Source organism: Leptidea sinapis, chromosome Z (genome assembly GCF_905404315.1).
Source record: "Leptidea sinapis chromosome Z, ilLepSina1.1, whole genome shotgun sequence".
Lineage (NCBI taxonomy): Eukaryota > Metazoa > Arthropoda > Insecta > Lepidoptera > Pieridae > Leptidea > Leptidea sinapis.
Genome location: NC_066312.1, coordinates 3,492,208 through 3,513,388, shown reverse-complemented (window position 1 = coordinate 3,513,388; position 21,181 = coordinate 3,492,208). Strand labels below are relative to the sequence as shown.

The 21,181-nt window shown below is 34.9% G+C and overlaps 1 protein-coding gene across 1 annotated transcript in view; it reads right to left on the bottom strand.

Annotated features, from left to right (window-relative positions):
* The window catches only part of LOC126978826 (probable cationic amino acid transporter), a 120,139-nt gene that overhangs the window by 47,801 nt on the left and 51,157 nt on the right, over positions 1-21,181 (bottom strand). Inside the window, exons 3-7 of the mRNA XM_050827915.1 lie at positions 16,358-16,511; positions 15,480-15,607; positions 13,467-13,569; positions 7,138-7,346; positions 5,447-5,618 (exon numbers count right to left, since the gene is read on the bottom strand). Coding sequence (XP_050683872.1) covers positions 5,447-5,618; positions 7,138-7,346; positions 13,467-13,569; positions 15,480-15,607; positions 16,358-16,511 — 766 coding nt within the window. The remainder of the gene's footprint in view (positions 1-5,446; positions 5,619-7,137; positions 7,347-13,466; positions 13,570-15,479; positions 15,608-16,357; positions 16,512-21,181) is intronic.

Here is a 21,181-nt window from a genome sequence, read left to right as displayed (position 1 = left end):
AGAGCACCTCGACTGGGAAAATATAAATCATTTATTCCTCGCCGAACATACTCGAATCTCAGATATAACTCACCCGTTAATAGGCTGTTAGGGCAATACACCGCTTTAAATACTAACAAGCAATCTATTGATGTTTTCGAGTTTCTATAAACGCAATTTATGGAAATCTTCTAAACATAAATATTGTAATTTTTGATTAGATTAATTTTAGTTTATAATATCATTTGAATTTTCTTCTATTGTGTATTATTAAATTATTTTGTATTTTTATGATTGAGTTCATCTATAATTCGAATATAATTTTAAGAATTGACATGAAAACCTGTGTTATTAGAATTTAAATAAATAAGTTCATTTATTCTGTAATAATTCTTGGGATGGCAAGATTAGCAACCCAATCATGCCTTAATACTATAATATCATTGATCATACCACGCAAAATAGGCGTACAGTAGACGTCGAGTTGCCCTACATCTACAATTTTGTATATTACTAGCTGACCCAGCAAACGTTGTATTGCCGATATTAAAATCGCGATAGAAAAGTAACTGTTGATTTGAACCGTAGATGGGTGAAAATTTGAAGTCGTATGTATTTTTAAAATTGCCAAAAAATAAAAAAATCGTGTGGACCACCCTTAACATTTAGGGGTATGAAAAATAAATGATGGCCGATTCTCAGACCTACTCAATATGCTCACAAAATTTCATGAGAATCGGTCAAGCCGTTTCGGAGGAGTACGGGAACGAACATTGTGACACGAGAATTTTATATATAAGATTATCGTTTGGGCCGTAACTTTATGTATTTGCTCACATACTTGAAATATCCATTTTAAAATTGCAATTATTCTTGAGTTTCTTGACAACTTGATATTTTCGGTTTTTTCCTTTACAAATTGGTGTTACATACCAAAACTAATAGACTTGAAAATGTCACGTTTCTTATAGATAACTTAAAGTTAACAGTATAATATAGATTATTAAACTCCTTAGATAGACTGTGACAATTTTAAAAACGTCGAAATAAATTGAGGTTGATAGTTAATCTCTATTCTGGGCAATGCACGCACACTTACACAAAATGACATAATACGTAGCTTGTCACGCACACTAAAGTAATAAACCTGGCCTGTTGTCATAGGTTGCCTAGCATAAAGAGTCTCTATCTCGACGTATAAATTATCTAAGTAATACTCGTTCAAGATAAGAATATATACTTCCAACACAGACTAGTAAAAAAATAAGGACTCCGTGTCACCTTACATAACAGTGTAGCACCAAAACAAGCTGATTAACGTGTAAATACATAGCCCAACGCACACACTTACACTACTACAGGCCGATCATCGTCTGTGACAGATCAGGTTGCATCTCAATAAAATATTTTAAAAACGCCGTCGTGTGTTGTGAAAAAGTGTAAAACCGATAGTATATAAGTATTTGTGGCTATATATAATTATTTAAGGGAGAAAAAATTGTGTAACTAGTATCCCCCGTAACCGCACACACACTAGTATAACGGTGCTTCACTTGCTAATATCACGGCGCGGAGTCCTTCTTTTTTTACTCGTCCGTGTATTAAACGTGATATAAGATGAAACGAGTGTCCGACATTAACGTCATCTGCGCTACTCAAGACTGACTAATGTGACAATTCAGCTGCAAGATGTCAGCTGAAGATTGCTTCTAACTGTCTTCAATTAATTTTTTGCGCACTTAATTTAAGCATTACTTCAGTGCTTTATAACTATCACGTATTTTAATAATCTCTCATAAAGTAAGTAAGCGTGAAAATATTCGATTAATGCAAAATTTTCATAATTTTATGTAAAGCTAAATTTTACCTATTTGTTTGTAAGCGACTCATTTGCGATTTTGAACCACTTTAAACGGCCAGATTTCAGTCAACTTCGTAGATTTATCGAAGACTGATGACAATAAATTAATCTGGTAAAATTATTTCATTTTTCAATTTTCAATATAAGATTTTTTTATAATTTTTTCATCTTTCGTCGATAACGCAGGAATTGATGTTTATCATCAGCCGGTAGACGTCCACTGCTGGACAAAGGCCTCCCCCAAAGATTTCCACGACGATTGGTCCTGCGCTGCCCTCATTCAACGTCTTCCGGCGATTTTGACCAGATCGTTTATGATAAATTTTAATTGATGATAATAAGTAATAATTTCATTAATTTTATTTTTATTTTTAATTAAGTTTCAATTTAAATTTATTAAAAATAAATATATTTTCAACTAAAGATCATAGTTTTTTTTATTGTTAATAGTTATTGTAACTGAAGACATGATGCTTATAAAAAACATTAATTACGTACCAATGAAGTATAATATTATAGTAAAAACACAATAAACTTGCTGTTAGTACTTGCATCTATGGCATATTATGGATACATAAAAAAAGCAGAGTTGCAAAACCACTACTGGCACTAATCGAAGAAGAACAAAATTAATTTCGGGAAAAAATACTTTCACCACGAATGAACTTGTTGTCGTCGTCGTAGAAAGTCGCCTTGAAAATAGCTATTTTGCATAATGCAATAATAAGGTAGACGATTCCGATTTAGAAAGAGTTTAATTTAGTATTCAAAACGTGATGATCCGGGCAGCGTTGTTTTGCCATATAAATTAAATACCAGTGGGAGGCTCCTTTGCACAGGATGCCGGCTAGATTATTGATACCACAACGGCGCCTATTTCTGTCGTGAAGCAGTAATGAGTAAACTTTACAGTTTCGGTCTGAAGGGCGCCATAGCTAGTGAAATGACTGGGCAAAAATGAGACGTAACATGTTATGTGTCAAGATGACGAGCGCAATTGCAGTGCCGCTCAGAATTTCAAGAATCCTGAGCGGCACTGCATTGTAATTGGCAGGGCGTATCAATTACCATCAGCTGAACGTCCTGCTCATCTCGTTCCTTATTTTCATTAAAAAAACCTACTCCTCGCCCGCTCATTATATGAATTGTCATTTGTAATGAAATGGCATTGACTGAATTATTCGTTTTGCAAATATATATATAGGCATTTCTAAGTCAAAAAAATAGTTTCCGGATTATAAGTTATTTATTGTTATTTATTCAACAGAAAGAAACGGTCACATTCATAAATTGTTTACACAAGCAGAGTATTAAATCTGAACCTAAAAGTTGTAAAATTTTATGACCAGCATATTATAGAGATGAAAATTAGTAAGGTACAAATAACAATCATTATATTGGATTAAAAGTTTTCAAATGATGCTAATGATGTTTACAAGAAACGGTCTAAGTGTAAGGTTCGTTATCTATATAATTAACTAGATCACCCTGCAAACGTTGTTTTGCCATATAAATTATTTTTAGAGTTACACCGTTTCTTGGATATTACAACATTACTTTATTTTTCTAAACCAAAAGATTTTTTCGAAAACAAACGTAGCCTAAGTACCTGCCAATAAAAGTCCCGTCAAAATCGGTCCACCCATTTCAGAGATTAGCCGGAACAAGCAGATAAACAGACAGGCAGACAAAAATTTAAAAACAAATATTTTGGTGTATGTATTCATATACATGTAGTAAAAAACGGTTATTTCAATATTACAAACAGACACTCCAATTTTATTTATATGTACTTATAGATAACTTAACATGATATAAGTCCTACAGTTTCATACAATTTCAAGCTATAAAGCAATAAGAAAAGGTACAACTAATATTTTTAATTTTTTAATGAGTACGAGAAAAGATCTAAGTGGCAAAGTTCAGTATCCATATATCTCACACACTCTTCAGTTCAAAGTATTTTTAATATAAACGGTCCTGATATACGGAATGCTGAATAACGCCAGTAGATGTAAAATGCAGTTTGAAATGTCCTACTTCCCTCCCTAATATGTGTATATGTAGGTATGTAATGTACTCGTATAATAATATATTATGAAGATCCGGTTTTTTGTTCGGTTATACTGCAAAAACTACTGAACCGATCAGAATAATACTTGTACCATTAGATGCAGCGGGTTTCGGAGAAGGCTTGGAAGGAAGTATATAATAAGTTGATTATTTATCAGGAACTTCTATTTTTTAACTCAGAAATATCTCAATATTCGCAAAATAAATAATTCAGGGAAGCAAGGGAGATTAGCGGGCGCAGGGTACTTATGGGAAGCAATGTTTGCCGGATAGTACTGTAATATATTAGATTATTATTTAAAGAAAATTGTTTCTATTCATTTTAAATTATCTTTAATCCTTTTGATTTATAGATATTTTTCATTAAAATCTTAAAGCCAGTATATATTCGCCGTTTGTTATGCATTTATGTGGTTGCAGTACATACCTTCTTAAAAATAACCTTTCTTCTGTACAGGCGTTTCACAAAAAATGTATTTGCCTCTCCATAACACTTTTTTTATTTAAATACATTAACATAGATTAGTTTGGAACATAATTTTATAACTATGGCAAACTTTTTTATTACAACCAATTTGAAGAATTTAGTTAATAATTAATACCTCAATTTAAAATATTTTTTTATCTATGGCTATGTATTCTTATTGGTGATTCTACTTTCAGAACAGCTTAGCGGACTCTAAATTATTTATCGAAAGTTAAGAGTTACATAGATTTTAATAACTCACAGAACAGAACTTTTTTTATGCGTCGAAAAGCTGTATCCTGTAACGGCTTTTGTCCTCCCTACAGATACATCCTAATTATCAGCAAGTGAATTTTTAAATTTTGATGCTTATGTTTGCAGACTGGCTACCTCGTACTGTCACCAAACCAATTTTATGACAAATTAGCAATGCATCTGTACTATTATTACCTACATAGGTTTGTGATGCGTTACGGCTAAGATCATAATATTGTCAATGTATATAATATAATGTCAATAATTCTAGAAAATAAACCAAGTCTTCCAATGCACGCCACTAGAGCCCTATTACGAAAATCTAAATACGAAGTTTCGGTTGACGGATCGTACATTTTCCAGTTACGAAAGTGTTTCGGATACGAAGATCGAAACGAAGTTCGCGATTAGACATTTTGTCTTTCGTTTACCTTATTCCCAAATTAACTTATATCTATGGTACCGAAACGATATCCGTCCGCACGATTCGGACCCGAAGTACTCTCGTAATAGGATTTAATTTGAAGTTCGTCGTTCTTTCGTTTCGGACCGAAACTTCGGATGTCATTTTTGGTAATAGACCTCCTGAACCCGATCTTCGGCTGTTCACGTCGAGCCACGGTCTTCACTTAAGAAAACGTCTACCCCAGCAGTTGTCAGGTCTGCGGCTAATGTGTCCAGCCCACTACCATCCACTACATCTGAAGTAGATTGCTTATTCTATGCCACGTTCTCCCATAGGAATAGTTTGTAGATTATAAATATAGCATGTGTACTTTGCCTTAAAAATAAAGAAAATAATAGCGACTTACCGATAAGCGTCAGCATCAACGAGCAGCTGACATAGGCCACGAGGACGATGGCAAGACTGGAGACGATCGCTAGAGGAATCGATCGTTTCGGGTTGGTGGCTTCTTCTCCAGTCGTGGCTATGATGTCGAAACCGATAAACGCGTAGAAGCAAGTAGCCGCCCCGGTAAACACCTACAAAACGAAAATATGTCTTTATAGAATTCATTTATTATAACTTAACTTTTCTGCTCCAATATATTATATCATATCCTAGATTCTCGGAGTGCAGAGAACGAATTTGGGTTCATTTTTTAGACAGCCGCCGCCCAAAAGTATGATTTCAACAATATGAATATCGTTACCTAATTTTATGGGTGTAAGTATGTCGGCTGTCACGCAAATGAATGATTTCAACAGTATGGATATCGCTTCAAAGGTTCTATGACTTTTACTTTAATTATTTATTTGTTTAGTTAAGTTTTAAGTTACATAATAATCAGCTTGTTGTCACTAGCCACTATTATATAATTTCCGTTAATTTTACTATTTCCCCTACGAAACAGGCAATGCCTAGTGTGGGGGTCAGCATAAAATGTTAATGTGTACATATAAAGTGCGAAATGAAAGATTTTGTATTTTTTATTTGTTTTCGCAATAATACATTTAGGATAATTCTATTTTTTTTTATTGAGTAAGAAACAAACAGTTTTTTAATAAAAAGAAAATACATTACAGACTAAGTACACATAAACCTTTAGTTTCCTATATTAAATATAACTTATTTATATTAAAGGCGCAGTTACATAGTTTAAATGAATTTAACATACTTAATAGGTGATTTAGCACGAAAAATCAACTTAAATGTATATCAAAGTGTTAATACAATGATGTTAATCTTATTGAACTAATCAGATACAAAAGAGTTTTTTTTTTAAATTTATCATTATTTGTTTAAAAAAACTGTTATTGCCATAACAAGTTCTACGTTTAAAAGTAGAGAACAAGGGATTTTACGACAAATTCGTTCACGACTACGAGGGATTCTCAAAGTTATTTTATTCTGTTTTTTTTTTATGAAAATAAGTGATGAGACAAGCAGGATGTTCTGCTAATGGTTATTGATACGCCCTGCCCATTACAATGCAGTGCCACTCAGGATTCTTGAAAAACCCAAAAGTTCTGAGCGGCACTACAATTGCGCTCGTCACCTTGAGACATAAGATGCTAAGGCTAATTTGCCCAGTAATTTCACTAGCTACGGCGCCCTTCAGACCGAAACACTGTAAAGTTTACACATTACTGCTTCACGGCAGAAATAGGGCCCGTTGTGGTACCCATAATCTAGCCGGCATAATGTGTAAAGAAGCCTCCCACTGGTAAGTTATATTATATTGAAAGGGCATCGACCAAGTTACTATTGAATTTATATAAAATAGTGATGTCAATTTTTCTACGTCGTTTTGAAAAACTTTACATATTATGATGAGCTATAGAAGTATCATAATCATCGTAAGAATGTCCAGTTCTAAAGTCTAAAGATTTGATGTTGTGGTTATTGTATATAAGTGAGCAATGTATATTTAAACTAATAACATTGAATAGAATATTATCAATATTAAAATCCCCAAAAAAACGGCCGACGAGGCACAATTTGTATTGTATTATATTTTATTGTATTGATATCATCTATCCAAATCAAAGGTATACTTACTCCACTCCATCCGTATGGTAAGAATCCATCATGAGTTTCCCAGTTATCCCACTTGGCGTAGAAAAGTCCTGCGGTCACAATGAATACCCAAGCGCTCAGGTTTATAATGTTCAGGATGTTGTTGAAGAACAGGGACTTCTTCACACCGCCCACAAGCAACGACGTCATCAGAATAGTTATTATGAATGCCACGATGTCAGGAGGCTTGCCTGTTGACAAATATTTAAATTAAAAATAAATAAAAAAATAAATTAACAATGAAGACACCGTAATGAACTGCCATAAGAAACCCAATTAATAATTACATTTATTTAACTACTTCTAATATTTTTTTTATGGAATAGGATGACAAAAGAGCGTACGGGTCACCTGTTGTTAAGTGATCACCGCCGTCCACAATCTCTTGCAACACCAGAGGAATCACAGGAGCGTTGCCAGCCTTTAAGGAAGGTGTACGCGCTTTTTTTGAAGGTACCCATGTCGTATCGTCCCGGAAACACCGCACAAGGAAGCTCATTCCACAGCTATGTAGTACGTGGAAGAAAGCTCCTTGAAAACCGCACTGTGGAGGACCGCCACACATCCAGATGGATGGGTGATATTCTAACTTGTGGCGTGTCGTGCGAAGGTGGAATTCGGCGGCAGGAATCGGGTTAAACAGTTCTTCGGAACACTCCCCGTAATAAATGCGGTAGAAGACACACAATGAAGCGACGTCTCTACCTAACGCCAAGTGATCCAGCCGTTCACAGAGCACTGGGTCCCCGACAATTCGAGCTGCTCTGTGTTGCACGCGGTCAAATGGATCGAGCTGATACTGGGGTGCGCCAGACCATAATAATATTTAAATCCTATTTAATTTAATTATCAAAATGATTAGAAATAACTATAATAGCATATAATATTTAGATCTTTAGTTAACTTGATTCGTGTATGTTAGTTGGCACTACAGCAGTTCCAACTAATAGTTGGAAGCATCATCACGGTAGACGGTCGTGCCCTATATAAGCCAGAACGCTTAGTTCGGGCAGGCATTAATTATTGTGAATTCTAAGGGGTAACGCTGCCTACATTGTATTGTGTCAGTTATTATTATAATAAAAGTGGAAACTCTATAACGGACCCCATATTATTTGCTCTTGTGTAGGCAGAGTAGATAGACTCGGTCACCACGGCCTATCTTGCCGCCGCATCGCAGGCCGTCTCTCTCGCCATGACGTTACCCGTCGGGCCTTTGTTACCGTCAACGTCCTGGCTATTTTAAAGCCGAACCGTATTTTGTACGTGACGATGGCAGGAGGCCTGATGGTATGACATTGATTCCTTGGAATCGTGGGAGGCCGCTGGTGTGGGACGTGTGGAGACACAATATTTACACCGTCCCTTGAAAGCACCTGAAAGGCGGCAGGAGCAGCGGCTTAAGCGGCTAAAAAGCTTAAGGGGAGAAAATATGCGACACTTGGTGATTGGTACATATTTCTTTCATTTGGAGTGAAGACTTTGGGATCATTACGTCTGTCGGCCCGAACACCTATAAATGAGTTGTTCAGGCGAATTGTAAATTTGACAGGTGACCCGAGGTCTGGCACGAACTTTTGCTAAAAAATATGTTTGGCAATTCAAAGAGGCAACGTTGCCAGCTTCTTGGGCACCTCACCTGCAGATTGCGACCTTTATGCGGTTTATTATTTATAATTTCGCAGTTTCATTTTTATTGCATAGTAAGATAATAGTTTAATTTATTTTAGTATTACTTTTTTAATAGAAAACTGTAAATTTAGATCATAATTGGATAAAAATGGAATAATTACTAAAAAAAAATCCTTGTAGAAGTGGGTATCCCCACCCGGGAGTACAAATATTGTATAATATTATGTCGAACAGCATTTAAATAATGCCGGCCGTGACAGATCCCCGCTGTCGTAGATTAACAAGACTACATCACGTTCACAGCACGACGTGTGAACTCTTGTGTACTTAATACTTACATGCAACCGTGTGTTGGCATAAAGAGCCTTACATATAGTTACAGCAGTGTAGTACGATTATCAAACCAAATCAAATCGAATCAAATCAAAATCACTTTATTCATGTAGGTCACGGAAATGGCACTTATGAATGTCAAAAATACCTTTTTTTATTGAATTTACCGCTACTTCGTAAAGGGTTCAGATAATGAGAAGAAATAGCAAGAAACTCATTGCCACTCTTTTAAATCAACATTTAGAGCTTCATCGTTTTACAAATCATTCCAATTACAATATATGCATAGTAATGCAACAAAAAATACTCAAACGTCAAATAGTCAATGTCTTACTCGAGTAAATCAAAAGAGTAATTAATGTACATTAAAACAAATTAGTAAAATGACGTTAAGACTTGAATCAAAACTAAGGCTTGCCGTCATTGAAGTTCTTTCTATATATGGACACATCATTCGTAAATAGTATTCGTAAATTTATTCAACGTTTATAATTATATATATAGGTACTTTACAGGAAATATCGTAAACAGAAGAAAAATTATATATTTAAATAATCTTAATGATAATGTAATTGTGACCCAAGTGAAAACAAAAAGTTATAAGCAAGAGTCGTTAGTTGTCAAAGAAGATAAAAAACGTAAACAGGCTAAAATTTCAATAGCAAAAACAGACAATAGTTTAATTATCTGCTTTTGCTGACTGTATTTTTGATCTACGCACGTAAACGCGTACGTATAGGTACATGAAAGAACTGTTTGTAAAAAATTATATAACAGCCCCTTTTTTTCAGTTACAATTATTAAACTATTTTTTATAGAAGAGTAGGACAAACGAATACTACTCTTGATAGTATGTAATCACCGCGACCCGCGCGAGTTGATTTATAAAGTGAACTTGAGCTCTTCACCATAAAACAAAATAGTAAACAAAATTCTAAAAAAAAAAAACAATTAACAAAAGAAAATCATCAAAAACCATAGCTAGTGAAATTACGAGGCAAATGAGACTTAACATCTTACGTCTCAAGGTGACGAGCGCAATTGTAGGGCCGCTCAGAACTTTTGGGTTTTTCAGTAATCCTGAGCGGCACTGCATTGTAATGAGCAGGGCATATAAGTTACCATCAGCTGAACGTCGAAAGACGATCAACGTCTCGTCCCTTATTTTCATAAAAAAAAAATTAAAAAATATAATTGTGCTATAAAACGAACACTGGCACAGTCGCCGGTTTTAGATATCACCATTGTGCATGTCTACATCACTAAAATATCATGTAAGTTCACACAGCAGCTACTATACCTAATGGTTAACAATAAGTTGCAATATTGCTTCGTACATAAGTTTAATCCAAGTCGCCACAGTAATACGAAAATAGGTTTACAACGTTTCAAGCGAAATAATGCTTTCCTATTTGAGCCCTTTCAACCGTGTTTATTGCTTCGACGTGATTTACATACTATAGAGCGACGGTAACTCGATAATATGAAAGTTTAGTGAAGTGTGAAAATCCACAGGGACACTGGATGCGACTGATTGTAAATCTCAGCATACTCATGAGTTTAATTAACACATATTTATTATGACTAAAGGTACAGAACTATACATACAAATAAATAAGGGAATCCCTACCAAATATTTTAAACTATTTCATTCCTACGCAAAAACAACTATGTAGGTAAATGCCTATTATGAAATGAAATGAAATTTGTTTACTGCGTCAAATACAGTATCCATTCTAATGCTAATATAAAGTTTTTTTTATGACAGTAACGAAGAGACGAGCAGGACGTTCAGCTGATGGTTATTGATATGCCCTGCCCATTACAATGCAGTGCCACTCAGGATTCTTGAGAAACCCAAAAACTCTGAGTGGCACTACAATTGCGCTCGTCACCTTGAGACATAAGCCATGTTAAGTCTCATTTGCCCAGTAATTTCACTAACTACGGCGCCCTTTAGACCGAAACACAGTCATGCTTACACATTACTGCTCACGGCAGAAATAGGCACCGTCGTAGTACCCATAATCTAGCCAGCATCCTGTGCAAAGGAGCCTCCCACTGGTATGAAATAGTAGTCTCTTCTTTTCGCCTAACTTAAATCAGCGAAAAAACGTTTACGTTTAAAAAAATCTTTAACACTATATTTTTTATGTCAAATAATAATTTATACAGAAGTCTAGGAAATCATTTTTGAGGTTAGTTTTTTTAATTATAGATGCTTGTATAATTTTATCATGGATACTGTTTAAGTACAATGTTGTTTTAGGACAGTGGCCCTAAACTATATGAAAATGTAAATTGGTAAATTGGTCCAATCTTAATTTTCAATTGGAATTTAAACCTTCTTTCGTAAAGGATAGGGTATGTCCAGATACATATTATACTCGAAATGTGTGGTAAGCTCTTTTAGGTAATAAGTAGATTCAGATGGGCAATTTTATCATTTCATTTAATTTATTTATTATTAAATATAATTACATTTTCAGTGCTTATATAAATTTATAGTGTCAGTCTCAAAAACAGAAACAAAGAGGCACCTTTAATGAATTAAATTCCTCTTGATGGCTCACTAGGAAACCCTGTGCAGAGCCAACCAGTGATTACCGTCTGCTGTGTAATTTTATTAAATGTTAATAATGAATGAAGTAGAACTAAGACTGACATCTAAACAATATGTATCTATGTTCTTATTGTCATAAATGAAAAATTCAACGAAAACCCTTGTGGATTCCAATTAACCCCCGACCGGGTTAACAGGTGCAAACAGGTGCAAACAGGGGTTAATTGGAATTAATTGGGGCTGTCACTCAATCAATCCAAAATATAAAAAGCATAAACTTACCTAACTAGTTTAATTGTTATTAAATATCAGTGCCTTAGTAGGTATGACATATTAAAAAACCTCTATAATGTTCACTATTCTTCTTCTTTCAAATCACCAAAAAAATTTAGTGCCTAACATGAGTCAGAAATATAGTTATGCTTCTTCTAAAATTTTCTATGTTTCTTCCGTGTCTTTGTATAATATCAAAATTATTTTTCTCTTTTGCGCGGGTTGAGTTACTTCTTCTCTCTTCTTTATAAAAGGTGGAATTACTATTTGACTTCTTCAAAAGCAATGACAATTTTAGTGTTATGTCTATGTGTATGTTTTTTAATTGATGATTTTAATTTTCTTTTGATCTCCATTATCAGTTCTCGCAATAATTTATTGACAGTAAAAAAATTCACCAAAAATAATTCAATGGTAAGTTCAGTAGGTTCCGATATCATTACTATGTTAGCACCGTTAAACGGCCGTTTTCAACTACGTATCTCTAGTTACGGATACCATGCTGTCACTGTTTAATGACAAGATCTTATCTGTCTATAGTTATGTTCAACATAGTTTAACGGCCGTTCCCAATATTCAGTCTATCTCTTACTTGAGATAAAAATCATTACTATCGTCGACTTTTCTGTCCCAATAAACTTATTGACGGTAACTCACCTTATCCGTACACGCTCTCTGTATATACGACGACGTATAATTTACCATCGATAGAAGTTTGTATGGAAATTGCAATTCACGCGTCCCAATATAAGGCGATAAGAATGACTTATCGGGTATGTTGGGACAGATTCAGATTATTGACAGCTATTTACTGACAGTTGAAGTAATTTATCTCTATCTGTAGATAGTATATTGTGAACGGCCGAGAGCCCAATGCTTTATGTCGATAGGTTATTGAAATGTAAGTAAGGGTAAAATCATAGATTTGTCTACCTCTATTTAGTTAAACTAAGGATAGATAGGTTATTGAAAACGGCCGTAATTCAACAGGCATTTCAATAATAGTATTATCATTTGCCTCTTAGCTTTGACTGCATATTTTGATATAGGGATGTTTGTTTTTACTGTCATCGTCTAACTCTAATATGTTAATTTTAGGTCTTATTGTCACCAATAACCCTTAACCTTTGAAAGAAGTTATGAAATTGATTCATATATTTGCTTACGTATTGTGTGTGTAACAAAACAAATAAGTTACTACTTGCTAATACTACTAATTAATGCTTTTTCTCTCTATAACTCATCAAAACCTCAAAGGTTAAAGCTTCACTAAGTACGTGTCTATGACTATCTCACATTGAATGTGTTTTTTTAGTTTCACCTGATTTTCTTGCTTAATTGCTAAAAGAAGCAATAAATATACGTTTGTTCAGAAATAAAAAGTATTGATCTTCTTTAAATGGTGACCACACCAATAGAACAATTTTAAAAGACAAAGTTTGATTCCTATTTCCACTGTATAACTGTATTTATGAAAAATAATTGAATTGTTGCAAATCGTTTCACTTACCAAAAATCGTTCCCAATTTCGATCCGAAGTACTCAGAGATAACGCCATTGCAGAGAGAGTCGAAACATGCGCTCAAGGCTCTAGCGCAGGAGCTCGTACCAATCTGTACACAAAAAAGGCAACTCAGCAACTCATCTCTTTTAGATAAGATGTTATGTGTCATGTTTATTATTATTTTTTCGCATAAATAAAGGAATGGTAGACGTATTTTTTATTTAATATATAAAAATAAATCTGATTGATCTGATATTTAGAGTTGAAATACTCATTAAGGAGCTTCAGTCCAAAAGGCCCCGGTACCCGACGCATTCAATAACAGTGTACTAAAATCTTACCTCCAACTGTAATGGTCACAATTTTTAATGTGTTTTATATCTCGGATAGCGTTTGTCTCGAGTAATGTAAGGAGGTCAGTGTAATCGTCATTTATAAATCTAGTAAAAAATTAAAATTAAACTCCCTTGGTAAACTATATGAATTATTAATAATCGCGCATCTCAATCAACACAGGTATTATTACCGCGAACAGTACCATCTAATACCAAAAGAATAGTAGTTTCCATCCCGCGTACCCTCAACAAGTGCACCGATCATGATTATATACTAAAATAACATCAGTATTTTGTTCACATGGCAGCCATGTTTTTTGACGTCGGGAAAGCACTTGATAAGGTCGGACACGACGGCTTAACATGTAAGCTTTACGAACTAGTGACGCCTAACGCTACTTTAGCATCGTTTAGCAAACAGACGGAGTTAATACTTTTCACCAACAAAAGCTTAGTAATCTAACGTTACCAAAACTGTTAATACTGAGTTAAGCCTTACAAATGAATAAATAGATGGGAAGAATAAGCAAATTGAACACAAGCTGAAAAAATGTTTTATCATCTTTTATCAGTGCAGAAGACTGAAAAGAAGGTCTTGCTCCAAAGATAAGTAGATGGGTATGTACAGCAGTCATAAGACAATTATCTCCTACGGAGCGATAGCTTGGTGGCCCAGGACAGAGATTGCAACCTACAGCGGTTCCAATGACACGCTGCGATAGGATGCCTAAAACATTCATCTTTCAAAATAATTATAACAACTGGAAAAGTCTGAAATGGGTAAAGGGAAATAACTTCGTTGAGGAATGATGCAGTGGATGAACTTGCAATTAGTGAGCCAAGTGGCTGGCATATTGCCGCTCCTGCCACTGCTCTTCAGCCAAATGCGTTCTTAGATACGTTGTCTCACCAGCAACCTACACAACATTCCATGGATAAATGCTTCAAGACGTAGACAGTTGAAAGAAGCGATACCTGCGCTATCGCCCAAGCTGAACACCTTGACCTATCAGTCTAAAGACGAAAGTCTTCTAGAAACATGATATCCAAATCATGGTGAACACCCTAACGGGTCACATATCACTTAATAGGCACCTTTTCACAATCGGCGTAGCGGACAGTCAAGTGCAGCGGATGTCTGACTGTAGGCGAAACGGTCACTCATGTTATCCTTGAATGTGCGGCCAACCAACAGGCAAAAACCTTAGTAAATACGAGGTCGCTCTGAGACGTCAGGGAACACACCAGGAGTGTCCTGAAGTTCTGGGAGGAGCTGGGTTGGTTTGAGTTACTGGTACGCAAAATGATCCCAACTAAGTGCCTAGGAGCCTATACCTATTTGGTAAGCATATCGACGCTCGTGTCGTTGTGATCGCCCACGCTCATACACGCCACCTGCGCTAATCACTGGTGCCTTAATGGTATGTCCAGAAAGTAGATCTCCACCTAAATTTGAGCTGCCTACTATCACTCCATATTTTAAAGAACTATCAAGACGTTTCTTTGACAAGTATACTCAAAGATATAATATATAATATATAGTTAATAGACATAATATATAGGTTGCTGCTACTGGGCATTTACACGCACACAATACTTATCCAAGAACTTAGCCATATAATAAACAGTTCTGTCAATCCGCTAGCGGGAGGTGATGAGATGTTCTCACCAGATTTGTACTCACCAGATATTCCAACACCATATTCCATCCAAGATTGAAGGCAATAAATTCACCAAGAGTTACGTAGGCATATGTATAGGCTGATCCAGTAGTATTCGGCAGACGAACGCCGAATTCAGCGTAGCATACACCTGAAACAATAAGAATGTTCGTAATAATGCAAGACAACCCTAACTATATTTCCCTCGCGTTTTGGAACAGGGATTATTAGCTTCTAACTGAATTGAAAAAAAGAAATACTTAGTAAGTAGTCGATGTGATCTGCTGATTTAATGACCGGAATAACGAGTCAAACGTGACTTATACCAGTCGCTGATCAAGCCTACAATTGTATACGGCAATCTCGGTAATAGTCTGCTCGACTTAATAGAGCTCAACAACTGTGAAGTGGAGTTGGAATGTAGAGGCTGATTGGTCTCTCTTATTGTATTAAAAGTTTAACGATATATATTATTATTATATCAACCATGTATAACGCTTCAATAACACTGAAGCGCCAAAACTCTTTAAGTAATCATCGCTCTAAGAAAAGCAGAAAATCGAGCGGTATGGAAAGAAATAACGACCGAAAACGACACGAAACAATTCGTGAAATTTTCATTGACACGACAGGAGTGAAATGACGAAATCTGTCATAAAAAATAAAGTCTTCCAAATTAATAAAGCAAATCATATTTATTATTTTATTATCCAAGGAACTAAAATAAAATAAATTATGACATTAAATTTGTGTTTTATATTAATAAATTCGGGGTTTTTCCCCGTACTTCGCGAGGCGACGGATTGAAACCGAGTCATGACCCCCACTACTGATAATACGACTAAGAAGAAGGAATCGGTTTTTAACTTAACTTTACCTGGTTATATACCTAGGTTCTTACCTGAAAATAGGCTAGCAACCGCCGCTATGATGTAGCTAAGAGCAGTGCCTGGACCAGCAACCCTCCGAACTACCATGCCGGTAACCAGATACATGCCGGTACCGACACAGGAGCCCACACCCAGAGATGTTAAATCCGAAGTTGTCAGGCATCGCTGCAAAAGAATACCTTTATTAATACAAGCACAAATTACAAATAAAAACACGGACGCTTAAAAAAAGAAGGACTCCGCGCCGTGATATAAGCAAGTGAAGCACCTTTATGCTAGTGTGTGTGCGGTTACGGGGGATACTAGTTACACAATTTTTTCTCCCTTAAGTAATCATATATGTATCTAGTATCGTTAGTAAACTTTTTTACAACGCACAACGGCATTTTTAAAATATATTATTGCGACGCAAACTGATCTGGCAAATCTCATAATGGCGGCCGATCGCCTTGTATTAGTGTAAGTGTGTGCGTGGGGCTATGTATTTACTTGTTTACCGGCTTGTTTTGATGCTTCATTGTTATGTAAGGTGACACGGAGTCCTTCTTTTTTACTCGTCCGTTGTTAAAATTTATGGCTACACGTAGAGCATACTGATAAATCTCTTGTTATAAGACATAAATTCAAATAATCTTAATCGACCTTTTGATTAGTATTTGTTTACCGTTTTTCACTGGCTGCTCTTTACAATCGTCAAGTATTCGAACAAATTGAAAACCGATGACGAAATTTTAAAATGCAAGTCCTTACGAGAACGTTATTTTTTTTTAACTTTCATTCAAGATGTAGAGAGGTTTATCATCAAGAAAGCTAGTGATGGTGGGCATGCAGTTACACTTCTGTTACAGAAGTATTTAAGAGTACATAGTACTATATCTTGAACGATTGTACGAATTCCTTCGTGTGTTACCAGACTTATATTTGATGCGTTTTAATTTGCCGTCGTTTTGTTAATTCTTTATTCAGAGCTGATTTGTATGAGAAAATTCGTAGAGAATCGGACGATGAATGATATCTCATAAGTCATTGTTAGTCGTTTATAAGATCAACATTACATTCTATCGTCGACGAGCATAAAAGGGCAACTTCATAGTAAGCGGATTAAGTCTTCATATCCCGGGCAATTCATGACAATGAACTAACTGAATTGCTGTCACGTGATCCAGTCACATTTCCATGTTCAAGGATTAATTCCTTAAATGAACGCGGTTAATTCGCTGGATTTCAGTAATTTTTCAATTTAATTTTATTATTTGCAAATCCATGTACATGCTATCTCTCTAGAGGCATTTCATGATTAGTTTATAAATTAACTAGCTGACCCAGCAAACGTTGTATTGCCGATATTAAAATCGCGATACAAAAGTTTGTTGATGATGTCAAAAAAATAAAAAAATCGTGTGGACCATTTTGACATTTAGGGGGATGAAAAATAGATGTCGTCCGATTCTCAGACCTACCCAATATGCAATCAATATTTCATGAGAATCTGTCAAGCCGTTTCGGAGGAGTTCAAAGTTTAACACCATGGACACGAGAATTTTAATTGATGGCATTATGAAATCCCAATAGAAGTATCCATCCCTACTCTGTGCCAAAAGTAACAATGAATCAAACAGTTCCATTAAGTATATTAAAATGAAAATACTGATGAATCCGACAGACTTCTGTCCAAATAAAATAGTGTGCTATGAATCTGTCAAAGGGATGTATAAGAAAAATTGCAGCGAAGCTCATATGAATTCTGTCCTATTGCAAAAGTTATCCGGCCGTTGTAATTACTTACCATCGGGTATAATTAAAAAAGATGCGCAATAAAAGCATTTGTAATGACGTACTTTGATGTAAAATGATTATATTTAAAAACAACAATTCTTGCATTTTCATTGATATAAATAATAAATTACGAATTTAAATCAATTTAGTGCCAGGATCATATTAATAAACACAAAACGTACCATTTTAATTTGAATTATAATTCATTATCACGAAATAATTGTTTCCAAGCAATCCTCTTTTAATGGTCACAGCCCGCTCGAATCGAACGTGTTCTTTAACTATTACCAGAAACAAAATACCTATTATAAAACATAATAACGATTAACATTTTGTTTTGTTAATGAGTTAAAAATATAAAAAAGTATTCCTTTCCCAAAACGAAATGAACAGGGTAAAAACTGCCACTTGAAAAATAAAATTAAGTTATTAGATACCTAGGTATTAGAAAAAAACCACTTCGTTACGTAACGCGATACCTCCGTCAGAAAAAACAATTGAAACAAATTTTTAATAATTATAATTTAACGGCTTTAAAATGGATTCAAAAAGATCGTTCGAAATTGCTCAGTAATATTCTGCAACGGAAGGACACCGATTCTAAAATGTATTGTAACTCGGATTAGATTAATTAATATTTTTTTTTAAGGCAGTAAAGGACGCGACTAGCAGGACGTTCAGCTGATAGTAATTGATACGCCCTACACATTACAACGCAGTGCCGTTCAGGATTCTAGAGAAATCGAAAAATTCTTAACAACACTACAATTGCACTCGTCACCTTGAGACATAAAATGTTAAGTATCATTTACCCAGTAATTTCACTACCTACAGCGCCCTTCAGACTGTAACAGAATAATGTTTACACATTAATTAGATTAATAAGTTTGTACAAAAATACGCAATTATTTTTTTACTTCTTAGTGCATATTATATCTCTTGTTTCTAATAGCTTCCTTAAAGTCCTTTTTTTTTAATTGTGTATAATTAATGAGTTGTTTCTAATACATTTAATTAGTATTCAGTCATTCAGACGGATCATACAGTGGAACAGTTTCATTATCATTAATAATATCAATATTTTCAATTACTTCTTCACCTTGCCGGAAATAATGAGTTCTGGATTCCTACATAAGTATTTGAAAGAAAGCAACATTTACTTTGGACACACACACAAATATCAAAATGAAGCAACTTAAAAATATAAACCGAGTGGTGTTTAAAAACGGAGCCACTCAGCATGTGTATTCCAATGCTGATCTTCTGTGACCCCCAAATCTTACAAATTTCTATTGCATTTCTATTATATGCTCCTTTTACTGTCTTTACTAAAATGTATCCAAAAGAACTCGCTCTATATATGCTATTTCTTCGCTCACGGAGTTTCTGGGAACGTCAACGCAACGTCCACTATATCAATTAAACACAACTTTACTAACTTACCTATCCTGATCTTATCTTAACTTAATTACCTAACGCAACATAACATCATCCGACGTAACCTTGTGTGACGCACTACACCCAAATATAAACAAAACTCAACGGGAATCCTTACCCAAACTATAATCAATCAGTCAATCATGTTTTTATACGAAAACTGCCTGTTTATGATATTTTAATAATAGAATATCTGTAGTCTAACATTAAACTTAACCTAACATCTCGAAAAAAATACGCAAAATACTAAGTAAAGAAAAGTACTTATCTTACATTATATCATAATGCTAAAGAAATAGTTTTCTACAACACCTCTTAAAATTTAAACAAAAAACTTAAAATGGACTGGATCACTCATTAAAAAAGAGTCTTCGTCGACATTTTCACTATAGAAAGGAAAACATGCTTGGAAGCTGGAGAGGTAAATGGAAAATATATGTGAAATTGACAGGCAAGTGCTGTAAGACGCGAGAGAAGCAATTAGCTTCAAAATGTTTTCAATAAGGGCTCACTGGCGTAAGAAATTTGCAAACAAAAATTGCATACATTTTGATTAGATTGAATTTAAAATTCCATGTTGACGAATATATTATTTATTATTATTTGTATTGCAATTCTAGCTCATACCAAATACAGGTTTTTGACCTAAAGTTATTCCTAAAAAGTGATTTATTGTCATTTTTTGTGACTTTCCTCACTTTTGGTATACCTAAACATGTTTTATTGGCACCAAAATTTATTGATGAAGTGAGATTTTAGCCTACGCCTCTTAACGCCACAAGAGAGAAGAAGTGGCATCACCCATTGGGTTAAGAGGGTTGGAGAAGTAGTCTCAAAAACCGCGATTTTTTTTGACACAACATGACGAGACGAGCTAGACGTTAACTTGATGCTAAATGATATTCTCTGCATATTGTAATAACAACAAAGCCCTGCCAATCACGATTCTTGTTTGAATCCTAGATTCTGAACGGCGTTTCAGTAATTTCAAACTGACACACAATAATGCGTGAGCATTACTGACAGTCGCCGCTTACTGGTAACTATCTAGCTGACATTCTGTGCAAAGAAATTTCCCACAGACTAAAATTAAGCTGCTGTTTAAATCCCGCATACATTTTTGGTACAATAATACTCGTTTATTCCCATTACCTGTAATTTTATCTCTGGATATTATGAAGGTTATCTCAATACTTTATAATTTCGTCTCCATATTTGAAGAACTTAGGTTTTTAGAAAAGAGGATCATTAATTAAATAGCACATCCACAGTTGCTATCAGAGGAATTAAAAAGAAGATGCTACCATTCATTGAGGTCATTCGTAAACAATGTAAAATTCTGGAAGTATGTTACACTTCAATAGTAACAGTTACAAAACCGGTATTGAAAACTGATTTCCTTTTATGGAAAAGGAGGAAAAATTGATGCTAAATCTTCACCGCCGCCGACATTCTCATATAACATAACATAATCACAGGAGCGTTGCCGGCCTGTTTCTAAGGTATACGTGCATGTTTTAACGGAACCCACGCCGTATCGTTCTGGAAACCTATTCACAACCTGAGCACAAGGAAGCTAATTATAAAGATATGTTGTATGTGGAAGAAAGTTCCTTGAAACC